The 15,515-nt window shown below is 35.5% G+C and overlaps 1 protein-coding gene across 1 annotated transcript; it reads left to right on the plus strand.

Annotated features, from left to right (window-relative positions):
- The first annotated feature begins 3,412 nt into the window (after nt 1–3,412).
- adm2a (adrenomedullin 2a) lies at nt 3,413–15,078 on the plus strand. The gene is made up of 3 exons (XM_016281624.1): nt 3,413–3,494; nt 3,829–4,049; nt 13,765–15,078. The coding sequence occupies exons 2-3, from the start codon at nt 3,970–3,972 to the stop codon at nt 14,171–14,173; spliced, it is 489 nt and encodes a 162-aa protein (XP_016137110.1). The 5' UTR covers nt 3,413–3,494; nt 3,829–3,969; the 3' UTR covers nt 14,174–15,078.
- The last annotated feature ends 437 nt before the right edge of the window (nt 15,079–15,515 follow it).

A 15,515-nucleotide genomic window follows, 5' to 3' on the forward strand; every position in this document is an offset into this window, starting at 1 on the left:
TGACTGCACTGTATATGAATAAATGGGCATTAACTATTCATTTGAGTTGACATTCTTTTATTATAAGAGTATTTCAGTGAACAGTATAAATATACATGGGTATATAATTTGTTGTTCTGTAAAAATAAAAAAACCGAACCTTTGGTTGCTGTTTTTTTTCTCACACCGATAGTGTGTATAGTAAATTCAACTTTTTGAGTTCCTTACATTTGTGTTTTAACATCAAACATAAAACATGAAACATGTTGTTTACAGGAAATATCCTGAACAATCCATGTGAGACGGAAAGGAAATTTTGCATAAAGAAACAGACAATGCCTAAATACTTTGCATAAAATTATTGTTCTGTTGTTTTTTTCTTTTTTGTCTGTTTTCTTTTCCTCTATATATTCTAAACAAATGTATAAATGTATAAATCATAAGAAAAACCACAGTTAAATTGACAGCCCTAATAATCTCGTTAATTGCTTATTTTATACTTATTTTATTTCATGCTGATATTGACATTTTTATTACTATATTGAATATTGCCAATATTTTATCCAAAACAATCATTTTCATAAAACGTGGCTTATGCTGCTAATGAACTAAATGAGAATAAAAGTCTAATAAAAATAATGAAGAATGTAACCAGTATCAGCCAGATTAACCCTGTTCAATGGCAGGATGGGAATATAACAATGAGTCATGTGAGGATGATGAAATGACAGGATGAAACATCCGCGGCTGTCTGTGTCTGTTGATGAACCAACGTTCATTCACCTTTTATAACTGCCAGCTATTTGATCCACTAGCACACAGACTCGTGTCTTTGTCTTCATTCACAGAAAGTATTTTTGGAAATATACATCCATTGTTCCCCTGCAGTCACACCCGAATACAACCGCTTAAACAGACTGCCATTCCCACACACAGATCCATAGTTAAGTGTAAATATAGGCGTACAGACACGCAGGCGCACTGACTCTTGGGTAATATAGTAACAGAACAGAAACAGAAGCGCCGTAAAACAAACAAACATGACCGCAACTGTCCATCACAGCGGTGCAAATAAACTTGACTGTGAGCCATAACAAACCAGTTGTGTTCTCCAACTTGACGATGGGCCATCGTAAACATGCGAGGGAAACAAGCTCAGTGGGAACAAGCATGTTCTCACATTGATTTAACACAGGGATTTACCATTTCATCCTACTGGGGAAGAAGGGGAGGGTGAAAGACGTCACTGATTTTTCTCCATCTTGGAGAGGTTTGTTTTTCTGTTTGAAATGTTTAAGACATACTGTTTATGTGCACTTTGCACGTGATGAGAATTTTTCCCTGGGAGATCAATTCCATTGTAACTTTCTCTTTTGAACCTCAAAAATGTTTCATTACATTGATGATCTTTATTCAGTGTAGTTATAGTAATGCTCACTAGGGGGCAGCAAACAAGAGACAACAGCTTACTAATACAGAATTATCTATCTATCTATCTATCTATCTATCTATCTATCTATCTATCTATCTATCATTATTAGACTAATGCACTTAAATGACATAATTTCTACACATATTTACAGTAGGATATATTGTAGTGTGTTGATTTTGTATTTAGGAGGCCCAAGCTCATGTGTGACCTTATTCTTTTGTACTCATTGCATGTCATTCTTTTCATAGAATAAGCCTATTGTTTGGGCATTGCATCAAGCCATTCTCTATTATTCCTAATTAAATTGGTTTATCCAATCACACGGCCTCCTATATTTATTAAAACTCATTATTTACGTGGGAAGCTTTTTATCTAATTCCAATTGAAAGCATTAACATTATCATATGTTTTCAGAAAACCACCACAGCTTAACAGACGGCTTGTGTTTCGGTTTGTACCAGATTCATTGGCCGTGGCGTGTAGTTACTCATGTAACCTAATTGGCACATACAGTGAATGAGAGATCAGAGGGGAAACCAATTGCTCTCATCTGAAATTTGGCTCCAGGTCACAGTTCTGTCGTCACATGATTTTTCATGATTATGTAAATGGAAACACTTGCCAACCTGGTTAATTCCTAGACACGTACAGTACATCCTGCAGGTCTCTAAGAATGACTTCACTAATCAGTCACCTTGGTTCATTATACACTTCACTTGATGAATTTTCCAATAGCATACCAATTCATGCAAGTACGTATTTGCTCATTTAAAACTATGACTGAAAAAAAAACTTTAATAAATGCCCAACACTGACCTGAATAAGGGACATATATTGTCCAACTGCGAAGCTGTGAGACATTTCTAAGGAGAAAAGAAAGAGATTGTGAAGAATAGTGTAAACTATCCATTTCAATAGTTCATCTTAGATTTTTTTCAGCATTTTGATATCAGGAAATCCCTTTAAATCTTTTGTGTATTTGTTATTGATGGCACGATTGTTGCTTAAACATGGGCTAAAAATCATTTAGAGGCTAAAACTGAACTAAGCTCGTGATATTTCCTTGATTTTTGCTGCCACAAATATTTGAAGTTCAATGTTTGTTTGTCAAATGCTCAACTAGCATTAAAACGGCACCATGACCATAAAAAAATGTAAATAAATATTAAATAATATATATTTAATGACATGCCGATTTAAGAAAATTTCACTATTCATATTCTTGGGTTTCCAGTGAAAATATGCATATTAAATAAAACAATAACTAACACTACAGCCCATTCAAACGCCACACAAGTGCACTCTTCTTTATATAGTACATTTAGGACTAATTGAATAATATAAAATGACTTTGCCGATAATATCACCACCTGTTTTGCAACAAAAGCGCAAAAGAAGTGCTTGTTTTCTGCAACAATTGAAAGAGAATGTCTATCCAATCAATTATCACCAAATGCACATTAGAGACGTGCGAGGGTGCGTCCTGCCCTCCTGAATTTCTGGGGAAGTCAACCAGTCCTAGCATCCTTATCCCCTCTGCACACTCACAGCAATGCTGAGAGATAAGAAGAGAGAAGGGGTTTTGTGAGAATTAGTAAAACGAGGTGGAAAATTCTTGTAAATGATGTTATTGTTACTTGTATATATGTTATTGTTATTTAAAACTTGCCTTTTGTTATTGATCACAATGTGTAACAATGCAAAAGCTATTGCTTATCTCATAAAGCCATAGTCCTAAGTCATATTCAAACCATCATTTAATAGCCTGCATTTTACAAGCAGCCCTAAAAATTCAATATCAAGCAAAGTTACGCGTACAAGGAATAGGGGACTAACGGTGTTTGAAGCCAATCAAGTTTGCACATATATCAGTGACTCAGACTTGCAGAATGATGATGGGTGAATAAGGGTGACACACCTTTGAAAAATCGCGTTGTAGTCCCGCCCAGTCCATATTTAAACGCGTCAATGTCATCTGAACCTCAGACTTCACAAGAGCTGATCTTGGCGAGCGCGTGCGCACCCGTGGGAAAATCCTCGAGACAGTTTTGCGCGTGGCATTAGATCTTCACCTGAGATAAAGGTCAGTAACGTTTATATATATATATATATATATATATGATGCACTTAAATCAAATATACTCAGAATGAGTTTTTAAATGGAACTAAGAAAAGGAGGAGGCTGTAATAATTAGTTGGTAACTAATTAGAGCTGATGCACTAATACAGCCTACTTTGTGCACGGCTTTAACCCATTTTGTGTGTAACATTAAATCATTTAACTATTAAATGCAGGTAGCATTACTACAGATATTTTATGCACAGCAAATGCTTGCAGTAGCCCAATGTGTTTTTAATTTGCGCGTGGGGGGATATCTAGTAGGCATCAATTAATATTTTCCACCCCTTCATTTCAGGAACAGTTGAAACACCACAGTACCCCGAAGTTGGACTTTTGGTCTGACTTGGAAGTTTCAGTTGCTGGAAATTCAATATTGTCCAGGTGCATTGGAAGGTGCCTCCTGACCAAGGGGGCGTGAGAACATTATTCGCCCACGATGAGAGCGCTTTTCCCGGTTTTTGTGTATTGCATCAGCCTGCTCTCCTCACAACTGCTGGCTCTACCGGTGAGAAACAGGTAGGAATCTGCTTTTTAAATAGCCTATCTAAAATTTGATATAGTAGCCTATGTAGGTAAGCAAGCCTATATGTGCAGACTTCTGTTGAATGAACGGCTGCGCTGTACTATTAAAGGAGCCGTTCTTTTGAGTCGAATCTTTCTAATGAATCCGCTGAACCGGTCTGAGCGATTTAACCTGAGCTGTTCTCGAGTCATCAAATCACTGACTTAAACCGAAAACCGTCTACAAATATTTAATTTCGTAACATTTCGAAAAGTTACGTTACTTTTTAGAAATGTTGCGAGGACAAAGTACTGGGAAAAATTATTTTGCATGTAAATGTTGGCAAATGGGAAAAAAAATATTTTTTATATTTGTATTATACATTGAAAATGATAAGGATGTTATGTTTTTATGAACTGAATAAGAGCACATGAAATTAAAAATAAAGACCTTTATTAATAAAACACTTTCATGAACAGCAGCAAAGAGCTTGTAGCCTTGCCGGTGAATCTTTCATTCACGGATCATTCAAATGATTCATTCAATGAAACGGATCATTCAAAAGAACCGATTCGATGAAAAGAGTCAAACGCGCAAAGTGAATCTTTGCTCCTTCAAAAAGTTAAACACACATGATGAAAGACAAACTTAACTGCAGTTTTCAGCAACATTTCGAAGTAGCCTGGCACTATGTATTATATACAAAAGTAGATTGTAACACAAAGAGAGGATGTTATGTCGCGACAGATAGTGGTTGAAGTGAACAAGGTCAGTTAGGGTGGTAGACGTGACTGTATAAACGCACGCACCCCACCATTCACAGTTGGCTGCCGGCAGGCTTTTTTAGAAAAGCATGCTTTTTCAGTAATAATATTTAGAATATATAAACATACAGTCTATTATAAAAATGCATATCAACTAAATCGTTCATATACATTCATATACAAAGCTTGCATTATATTTGTAACTGAATGCACATTGAATGCTGGTGTAAAGAATCACATGACCAGAGCTGTTTCATTGCAGCTTGCGCCTCTGAAAGGTGACGTGTGTTAAACCTCCATCAATTGAAATATGAAAAATACATATACATAAAAATAATATTTAAAGAGCCTACCATTACATACTATTACATTATGCTTACCAGTGTTGGGGAAAGTTACTTTTAAAAGTAATGCATTACAATATTGCGTTACTTCCTAAAAAAAGTAACTAATTACGTTACTTTTTATTGAAAGTAATGCATTACGTTACTTTTTAAATCTGAGCTGGGCTTGCTTGTTCGCTTTTAATATAAAAAGTTGTATTTTTGGCAAATATAAAAGCCCTTTCACACCAAAAGCCTACAGACTTCACGTCTGTACAGTAGAACACAGAAGAAGAAAGTTCAACACTCTTCAGCAATAAAAAAAGAAGAAGAAATGTTCGTTTATCTTGTGTAATTTTTGCTTATTAGTATGGTTGAATTGGATCACCCGATGTCAGCAGCAAATTGGTTAATAAAATGGGATTAAATACATAAAGGATATTTGTATTACCGTATTTAACATATTTAATTATTGCAGCTTTGAGTCATATTCTGAGCTGCTTTTAACTGGTTTTATTCATTTTTATTAATAAACGAAATCAGTTTTTTGTTTTTTTTGTGAGTGAGTGAGATGAATTAATGCATGTTCACATTTCTTCTAGAACTAAAGTAACATCTTACTACCCGATTTCTCTCAACAAGGGGACAGGAGAGCTTTCAATCAATAAATGGGGGGGAAAAAGTAACTGGCATTACTTATTTGAAAAAGTAACTAAGATATTTTCTTGTAAATTAAAAAGTAATGCGTTACTTTACTAGTTACTTGAAAAAAAAGTAATCTGATTACGTAAAACTCGCGTATTCCAGCAGTTACATTTATTATCAGTGGGGAAGCCCAAAACCTTCTTCTGAAAAAGGAACTGACTGAGGCACATTATGAAAAACAGATTTCAAAGTATTATTACATTAAATGAAAGTAAATTACTTTATTATTGGATTTGATTTTTATTTCCTTTTCCCCTATTTTTTCCTGATAATAAGAAAAGCTTCAGTTTGTATTGGGTCTTATTGGGGAACTTTTTTATTGTAGTAGTTTCCCACCGATAATGAAACACACTTTCAGTAACTTTCCTGAACCTTTATTGGGAAAGGCATATAGTTTGTTTCCAATGAGTTGAAATTTTTTTTTTAAATGGGTTCAGATAATAACTAACTTTTACTATATACAATGTACCCTTTTACATAAGGTAAGCAGTGAACATCATTGCATCATGCAATTTTTGGCTCCTAACCTCACAAAACAAGTCATTAGTCACTTCCCAAAAGACATTGGTGCACAGCATGTGATTAACAGAATACTTTATTGTGACCGCCATGCCTTCTGAAGTGACACAAATTAATGTACAATGTGTTTTTTTTTTTGTGATAAGCACTTGCGTCACTTCTGAGTCAAGGTTAGCCGAATAAGAAACAGCCTGATGCAAAAGTATAATTAAATATTCAACAAATCTGACAAAATGATAGATTATTTAATTATTGCAGCTTTGAGTCATATTCTGAGCTGCTTTTAACTGGTTTTATTCATTTTTATTAATAAACGAAATCAGTTTTTTGTTTTTTTTGTGAGTGAGTGAGATGAATTAATGCATGTTCACATTTCTTCTAGAACTAAAGTAACATCTTACTACCCGATTTCTCTCAACAAGGGGACAGGAGAGCTTTCAATCAATAAATGGGGGGGAAAAAGTAACTGGCATTACTTATTTGAAAAAGTAACTAAGATATTTTCTTGTAAATTAAAAAGTAATGCGTTACTTTACTAGTTACTTGAAAAAAAAGTAATCTGATTACGTAAAACTCGCGTATTCCAGCAGTTACATTTATTATCAGTGGGGAAGCCCAAAACCTTCTTCTGAAAAAGGAACTGACTGAGGCACATTATGAAAAACAGATTTCAAAGTATTATTACATTAAATGAAAGTAAATTACTTTATTATTGGATTTGATTTTTATTTCCTTTTCCCCTATTTTTTCCTGATAATAAGAAAAGCTTCAGTTTGTATTGGGTCTTATTGGGGAACTTTTTTATTGTGGTAGTTTCCCACCGATAATGAAACACACTTTCAGTAACTTTCCTGAACCTTTATTGGGAAAGGCATATAGTTTGTTTCCAATGAGTTGAAATTTTTTTTTTAAATGGGTTCAGATAATAACTAACTTTTACTATATACAATGTACCCTTTTACATAAGGTAAGCAGTGAACATCATTGCATCATGCAATTTTTGGCTCCTAACCTCACAAAACAAGTCATTAGTCACTTCCCAAAAGACATTGGTGCACAGCATGTGATTAACAGAATACTTTATTGTGACCGCCATGCCTTCTGAAGTGACACAAATTAATGTACAATGTGTTTTTTTTTTTGTGATAAGCACTTGCGTCACTTCTGAGTCAAGGTTAGCCGAATAAGAAACAGCCTGATGCAAAAGTATAATTAAATATTCAACAAATCTGACAAAATGATAGATTTACAGTGGGAGTATGTTATCAGGCACTTTTTTCCCGAATGCACATTTGATTGGCAGCAAATCTCTGAAATAGTATATTGAGAAAACTGCAATTTAAACATATTAAAGCAACGACATTCTTTGTCGAGTCATTATTGCTAGCTGACGACTGATGACGGCACCCATAAGGAATGAATTGCTAAGTATGTATGAGTGTCTGTGTGTGCCCTCTTCTGGCTGACACCTGCTGTGCTCACTTGGGTTTTGCTGAGCTGTGCATTTCTCTTCATCTTGTTTCTCTCCACAATATTAGGAACAGACAAACAAAAACTGATCATTCAAGCTTTGAAAGGCTGCACTAGAAAACTGTATTCCATAAGTTTAATGGATAGTTTTTTTCTCAGAACTTAATCTTGCCTTCATAGCAGCTCATTAAAATCTTCTGGAAACTTTTCCCCACCCCATAATGCCTTATGTGTCAAACCAAAATGTCAAGGATGGACTTTAAATGTCCTTGATCTACAGTATTTACAGTATAATTGTGACACATGCAAGCCGCATGCTTTTCTGCTGGGCCTTGTGATATTTGGTGAGAACATTAGACTGATATTGAGTCACAGACCTCTGATTTAAAGTTACAATAAACAACTGATAAATACTGTTGTGTTAGGCAGTTTCTGATTACTGTAATAGTATCAGGTGGCTTTAAAGAGACAGTTCACCAAAAAATGAAACTTCTGTCATCATTTACTTACCCTCATGTCATGAGATGCTTCTCTTCTGCATGCAAAAGTGGATCAAATCTCCAAAAAGCCTGATAAAAGCATCATAAAATAGTCCCTATCTAGTCTACTTTTTTTTGTCTTTGACCTTTCGATATCTCTCAGTAGTGTCCTAATTCTTCTTGGAGAACTTTGCGTTCTTTACATGGACTCACTTAGTGTTCGATAAGCATCCATGTACACAGAACGTACAGCAACCTTTGCGATACCAGCCAGGGATTTTTATTGTTTGACATGCTTTGACACGCTGTCCCTGAATCGAACATGGCCTGTTCTGGAGGTTTAAACACTTTTTTTGAAGGAAACGGGTCTCTGAGAATAGCTATGCAAAACATAGCCTAGTTTTCTCCCTTACATAATATCTTGAGGTTTAGTTTGTGAGAGAATATGCAGAGAGAAGCCAAGTGACAAGTCAAATGTACATTTAAATCAACAGCTGGAAACTGGATGCTTATTTGCGGTATCGTCTGCATTCCATGACCGAAATGGTTGTTGTTTGGTTCAGCGCTGTGTTAGAGAAGATATATGAAGCTCTTGGTATAAATTACTGACTTTTTATCCTCTTTATAATCATTAATGCCAACAGCCGGAAACTGGATGCTTATTTGCGGTATCGTCTGCATTCCATGACCGAAATGGTTGTTGTTTGGTTTAGCGCTGTGTTAGAGAAGATATATGAAGCTCTTGGTATAAATTACTGACTTTTTATCCTCTTTATAATCATTAATGAAGAAGATTTAAAGGAAGTTGAGGTTACTGTCTATTATAGAGCATCAGATTAATCAATGTTCTTCTGCTCTCAGTTAAGTTTGGTTGACATATTGGAGGAAACCGATCCCAAAGTTCACTTTTTCTGTGCTATGCTGGTTCACACTCAATGGGAATCTGGGCCGCTCATTGTTTGGACTTGAGTTATGCAGTCTTCCGTTTACAACATAAACATTAGCATTTTACACCACGCTGCTTGGTCATTATTGCTAGCAGCGAGAGGGAAAACTCATCCGTCAGGCAGAATTCCGTTGTGGATTAGTAGCTAAGACCAGAATTCCTTTCTCCTCATCCTCAAGCGGCATGTTTCCACTCTGAACTGAAACCATAAAACCCATAAAAACAAACACAAGAGGAGGAAGGACTCGAAATGCCCCTAGTTACCGCTATACGCTAACCATTGACAGGTTTAAATTACTCTCACTTTTTTGAGTTTCACTATTCAATTCACAGTTTAACCCTTAATGTGCTGTTTCTCCAGTCTATATTCAACAGTCAAGTATTTATATGGAGCATGTTTAAGGTGGTTTAGAGGACAAGGGTCATTTTCCTTGGTTTCATGAACTAATCTAACATTGGTCAATTTAATTACTCAAAAAACTAGCTGTCTCAGCTGTCTCAGCAGACAGCCTTTCACAATTTTATTTCTATCTATCTCCACCCTCACCACCCATTAACTGAATGTAGATTATCAGAGTGGTATATGTAGCATATTATTACTATGGCACTTCAACTTATAATTAAAAAATATATATATTTAACATTAAATAAGCATTATTTTAGATGGATAAATAGATAAAACATATTATATCTAATTAAATATATTTAAAAAAAATTATATAATATATATTTGGGTTGCAACCACCATTGCAACTACTCTAATACTAAGCATTCTCTTTTTTTTCTACTGTACCTGAGCATAAAATCAGCATTATGTGCCATACAAGGATATATCTCGTAGTAACTGGAGAAGGTCACTTGGTTTGACTTATGGTCACGTAACCTATTTAAGAGCAGGTACAGCTAAATATAACCTGCTTATGACCAATTCACAAACAGCCATGACCAGTTTCAGAGAGGTGCAAAAATCACGGGCTTACGAAAAGAACAAACAATAATACTGGATTGATCTGACCTGCCTCTCTCAGTGGAGGATCACAGAATAAACCGCAATCAGCTATCAAATCTCCTTGTTTTCCCACAAAGAAATTATTCCTACAAGGCATCACAGAGTTTTGGTGGCAGTCTGCCAGCACCAAGCCAGACAAGTGGCAGCAATGAACAATGAACATACATCACAAAAGATTAAATCACTCAGATGCTCAGAAGTCCACCTCCAAAGGTGATCAGGTTGATATTTTCTCATTTGATGAAGATTCGACATGGTTTCTGGGAGTGCCTCGACTATTCAGCGTATTGCAAACAGAGTTTCTGCAAAACATGATTACCACCTTTATACCAAGATGGGTTGAATTTCGAGGTCTAGGTGCTAATTTTCCTGACTGAACACTATGCTCAGACTACAAATACCCCAGAATCACAGATCCCATTTCATTGTGGTCTGTTAGGTAAATGTCACCAGGTGAGATTTTTAATTAGCACGTCTGTTCAACTATATGTAAGGTGGCAGCCCTGCTCAAGTTTATTTGCCATCTAACAAATGGACGACAATGGGATGGATAAACAGGTCATTTCTAGAAACAATGGTCACTGTTTGCTGTATAGCAAAAATCTCTATAGGTCTAGAAACTCTAGAAATCACAAAGCAGCGATTAGAAGAACCATTTTGGTTTCCTCAAAGAACCTTTAACGGAGCAGTTTAAAAATGTGAATAATCTGAAGAACTTTTTGCCACTATAAAGAACCTTTTGTGCAATAGAAAGTTCCATGGACGTTCAATTTCTTCAAGTATAGAAATGTGAGCGCATTTAGGATGAGCCACGAGACAGGGTCACCTATCAGATATTTTAAAGGATTTGAGAAATATTGAGGTGTGATAATGGGGTTTCAGAAGAGGTGAAAGGCTAAATGGATGAAGTATACGGGCAGCTTATCTCTGCTTAAGCATCTAAATGTCGTAGATGGATCAAGCTCAAAGAGAAACTAGCTTAGCTTTGATTATGTGAAGCTGCTGAGATGTTTTCAGAGGTGTGGAGACTTTCTGCTGACTACGCAAAAATTGAAATACTGCATAACATATTAGACCAGTGGCAGGGCATACATTGAAACAGAGGGAAAATTACTATTCACCCAGGCCACTTTGGCAGATAATCATTATATTTTAAAGAGGTGGTATTTTGGTTAACCACAATGCAATGGAAAAAACTAGCCGGCTGCGTGTAGTTTGTGCACTGAGAAAGTAAAGATATTAACGAGATAAGAGAAGAAAATATATAGCTATTAATATTATGTTAAGAATATATTTATTTTATATTAAGAATAAAGTGCATAAAACAATATAAAATAAATAATAAAAGGTCTAATATTAAACATTTAGACAAAAATTGCAAGACTAACTGATATTTCTGGAAAGTTGAGTTTTTGAAACTTTCAAGAGTGTGCAAGCAAAAAATGTCAAAGACATGTCTGGCGATGTCAGCGTTACTCAGCATGCTTTTCGCTAAGTTTAGCATGACACCGTGAGATTAGATGGTGTGGTCCAACCCAGCAATACACCCTGCCATGGCTTGCTGCTTGCTAATTCTAAAAGCAAGATCTGTGCAAAAAGCAAGGATCTCAGTGTCCAGTGTGTGATAATCAAACAGAGAGCAGGTGGCCTCGGCCATTACAGCAAAACCAGAGTACACAGTGTCACGAGGAGTCATACCCTTTTTGAACAGTGAGCAGTTGGTGGTTGCAGTAAATGTTTGCACGGTTGACCAAACTGCACATTTAGTATCTGCAGTAAATTATACTAAATGTTGGATCAAGCCAATTCTGTGCAATAAATAGTTGCATAAACCCACTTTCACCATGAAATGTGCCATTATTTTTGTATAGTTTCATACTTTAAACTTTTACAACCGATATTCGTCCATAACACAATAAATACAGAAGTGTAAGGTGCGATTTATTATTTATTAATAAATTATAAATAATAAAGTAAATGAATGTAACAAAAAGTAAATAAATGATATTAATTATAAATTATGTATAAAATGTATATATTGTTTAAAAATAGAATTTTAACCCCTAATAGAAATTCACAAATTGATAAGATAAATAAATTATATTAGAGCTGGGCGATATGGCCAAAAAAATTCAAAATCAGTCGATACTGGTAATTATCACGATAAATGTCAAATCTTTATTTCTTTCAAGTTTAAAGCCAGATTTTTCCTCCACAGTGAAAGTTGTAGAACCCAGACCTTTAATTTTCCTTAACAAAATAAATAGAAAAATAGAAAAATTAATTTCTTAGTTTCTGCGTGTTCTAATAAGTGATATTGTTTCAAATCAAGAAACAGGTTTGGGTTGCCTGAAAATATTAATAATAATAATATCACTTTTTTGTCTCTTAGAAATGCACATTTGATAGTAGCTTGAGTATCACGATTATTTTTTTTCCATATTAGTCGATACCGGTAATTATCACGATAAATGTCAAATCTTTATTTCTTTCAAGTTTAAAGCCAGATTTTTCCTCCACAGTGAAAGTTGTAGAACCCAGACCTTTAATTTTCCTTAACAAAATAAATAGAAAAATAGAAAAATTAATTTCTTAGTTTCTGCGTGTTCTAATAAGTGATATTGTTTCAAATCAAGAAACAGGTTTGGGTTGCCTGAAAATATTAATAATAATAATATCACTTTTTTGTCTCTTAGAAATGCACATTCTTTCAAGTTTAAAGCCAGATTTTTCCTCCACAGTGAAAGTTGTAGAACCCAGACCTTTAATTTTCCTTAACAAAATAAATAGAAAAATAGAACAATTAATTTCTTAGTTTCTGCGTGTTCTAATAAGTGATATTTTTTCAAATCAAGAAACAGGTTTGGGTTGCCTGAAAATATTAATAATAATAATATCACTTTTTTGTCTCTTAGAAATGCACATTTGATAGTAGCTTGAGCTAGGATGCAGAGGTTTTGTTCATTATCAAAATCAGTAAAAATTGTAGCAACCTCAGTTTTATATGGTTACATTTATTCTGACCGTTTTTTTTATTATTAAGCATTGATCTTCCATAGTAGCATACATTTAAATCATGATAAACAGTTAAAACCACACATATAACACCTCAATACCATGGTAAAAATATAACTATATGGTTTTTAGGTAGCCTGTATGAAAAACAGTAGTCTAAAAAACATTCAGTATAAAAGCACACATGCTATAGCTTAATCACAAATACATACTATAATTATATACCATTACTCCTGTAATAAAATTCAATGTGAATATCCCACATTTGTGCCACAATACCATGGTGCAGTGAGTGTTACTACAGTAAATCCATGGTAAATGATGGCGTGAAAATGGAGTGATTATAACCTATTTATAAAAGTTTTTCAGCATTATTTGATGAATCAGACTCAATTGACCAATCAGAATCAAGTATTCCAGAGTGCAATGAAACAACATATAACTTCCTGTTCAAACTTGAGCAAGTGCAAATATAAGTCCCATCTCTGTCTCATTGCAGGTTGGACTTCATGACAAGACTCCATCAGCTAAGAGAGGAAAACACCATCTCTCCAGATGTTACTGAGCACCCAAACACTGACCATGGCGTCTCCATCGACCGCACCATTCTATGGAGGGCCATTCTCTCCAAATCACCACCTTCAGATCCAACAAGAAACCAATTCCACATCGGTCAGCCAATAGCAGGAGAGTCCACCAAAACGGGAGAGAACCCAAGACACAGAGGTCGTCGCAACGTGCACTCAAAAGGCCACCACAACCATCATCATGCCCAACTGATGCGTGTCGGATGCGTCCTCGGTACCTGCCAGGTACAAAACCTCAGTCATCGCCTTTACCAACTGGTCGGGCAAAGTGGACGCGAAGAGTCGCCCATTAACCCACGCAGTCCACACAGCTACGGATGAGTCTAGAGAGACGTCCGGCTAAAACTAAGACCAAGAAAACAGCGTTACACATATCTGTCCTGGTGTTTGTCTATTTTATTGCAATAGGATACTGCTGTAGTACTCTTTCCTCCTCTCTGCCTTGGTTTTCTGGAGTGTATACTGTGCCTTTTTGGACAGAAAGGACCTCTTGTTACTTGATGGCGAATTTTGAATTTGGTGCCTCTGAAACACTTTGACCCTGGCCTCTCATTTTTTGGTACTCAAACAGATTCTTTATTTTCATATTGTCGTTAAGTCTTCAGATAAGAGATTATTCCACATTACGTCCCGACTCATCTAAGGCTGTTAACTTCTACACCACTGATCAAACCGGCTGAGCCTTTAATGTGGATTTCTGTCAATGTGAGGCTCATGTGTTCCAAAAAACTCTGAACCCTCTCACCTTGTGTCTCCAAAAGGCTTTTAAGAAGAAAGCAGACTTCGGAGGTGGTGCAAGACCACCATCTGATACCTTGTCACTTGAATAGCTACTGCAACTTTGGGTTTAAATGTTGGGTTTTAGACAATGGCGAATTGTCTGAATTTATAAACACAGTGGTCCCTTGGTTGAACCCGCATAACAATACAGTAGCAATCGCCGTAGAATCCGGATTAACACATTGTTGCTTCTCCGTGTGCTTTGAGGTCTGGCGCCTGACATATTACACTTCACGTGGTTCATAAAGTCACGAGAATGAGTTATGATCCGCAAGGTCTCAGTTTCAACTCCTGCTGGGCTTTGCCGCATTTTATAAACAGAAGCAAGACTTTTCGGAGCATTTCTAAATGATGGTCATAACTCACCCATAAATACCCATAACCAAGGTTACAGCTCCATAATAGAGGCTAAAACTAGCTTAAGGGCTGCTTGAAAACCATTTTGATTGCCAAAACACTCTTAAAAAAACATTTCATTAAAAAAAAAATGTTTTTGCCATGATTTACTCATAAAGTTCCAAACTTGTATGACATTTTCATTCAAGAAGATGTTTTGAAAAATGGCCACACAATGCGAGTCAAAGGGATATGAAGTTGGTTTTGGACACCATTCACTTGCATTGTATGGACACAATCAGTATTTTTAGTAAATTACCCAATGCTTAATATCATAAATGTCCTCAAAAATGTTATTAACACACGTTGACTAGCATTGCTTCAGTAATTCTCAAACTCATTCTTATAACTCTAAATTAAAGATTCTAGTTCTACCAAAATTTGAGGAGCAAGCGTTCCAAAGTCTTTTGGGAAAATGGCATTCCAAAAGCACTCTTCCAACCGTGTCATGTATTTTAAGAATTCCCTTTTGTTATAATAATCATGT

The sequence above is a fragment of the Sinocyclocheilus grahami genome, unplaced genomic scaffold, assembly GCF_001515645.1.
Source record: "Sinocyclocheilus grahami isolate Dianchi unplaced genomic scaffold, SAMN03320097.WGS_v1.1 scaffold151.1, whole genome shotgun sequence".
Classification (NCBI taxonomy): Eukaryota; Metazoa; Chordata; class Actinopteri; order Cypriniformes; family Cyprinidae; genus Sinocyclocheilus; species Sinocyclocheilus grahami.

Coding starts and splice junctions, on each gene's coding strand:
- adm2a (XM_016281624.1), top strand. CDS start 3,970: ATGAGAGCGCTTTTCCCGGTTTTTGTGTATTGCATCAGCCTGCTCTCC. Junction 4,050..13,764: donor GCTCTACCGGTGAGAAACAG/GTAGGAATCTGC, acceptor GTCTCATTGCAG/GTTGGACTTCATGACAAGAC.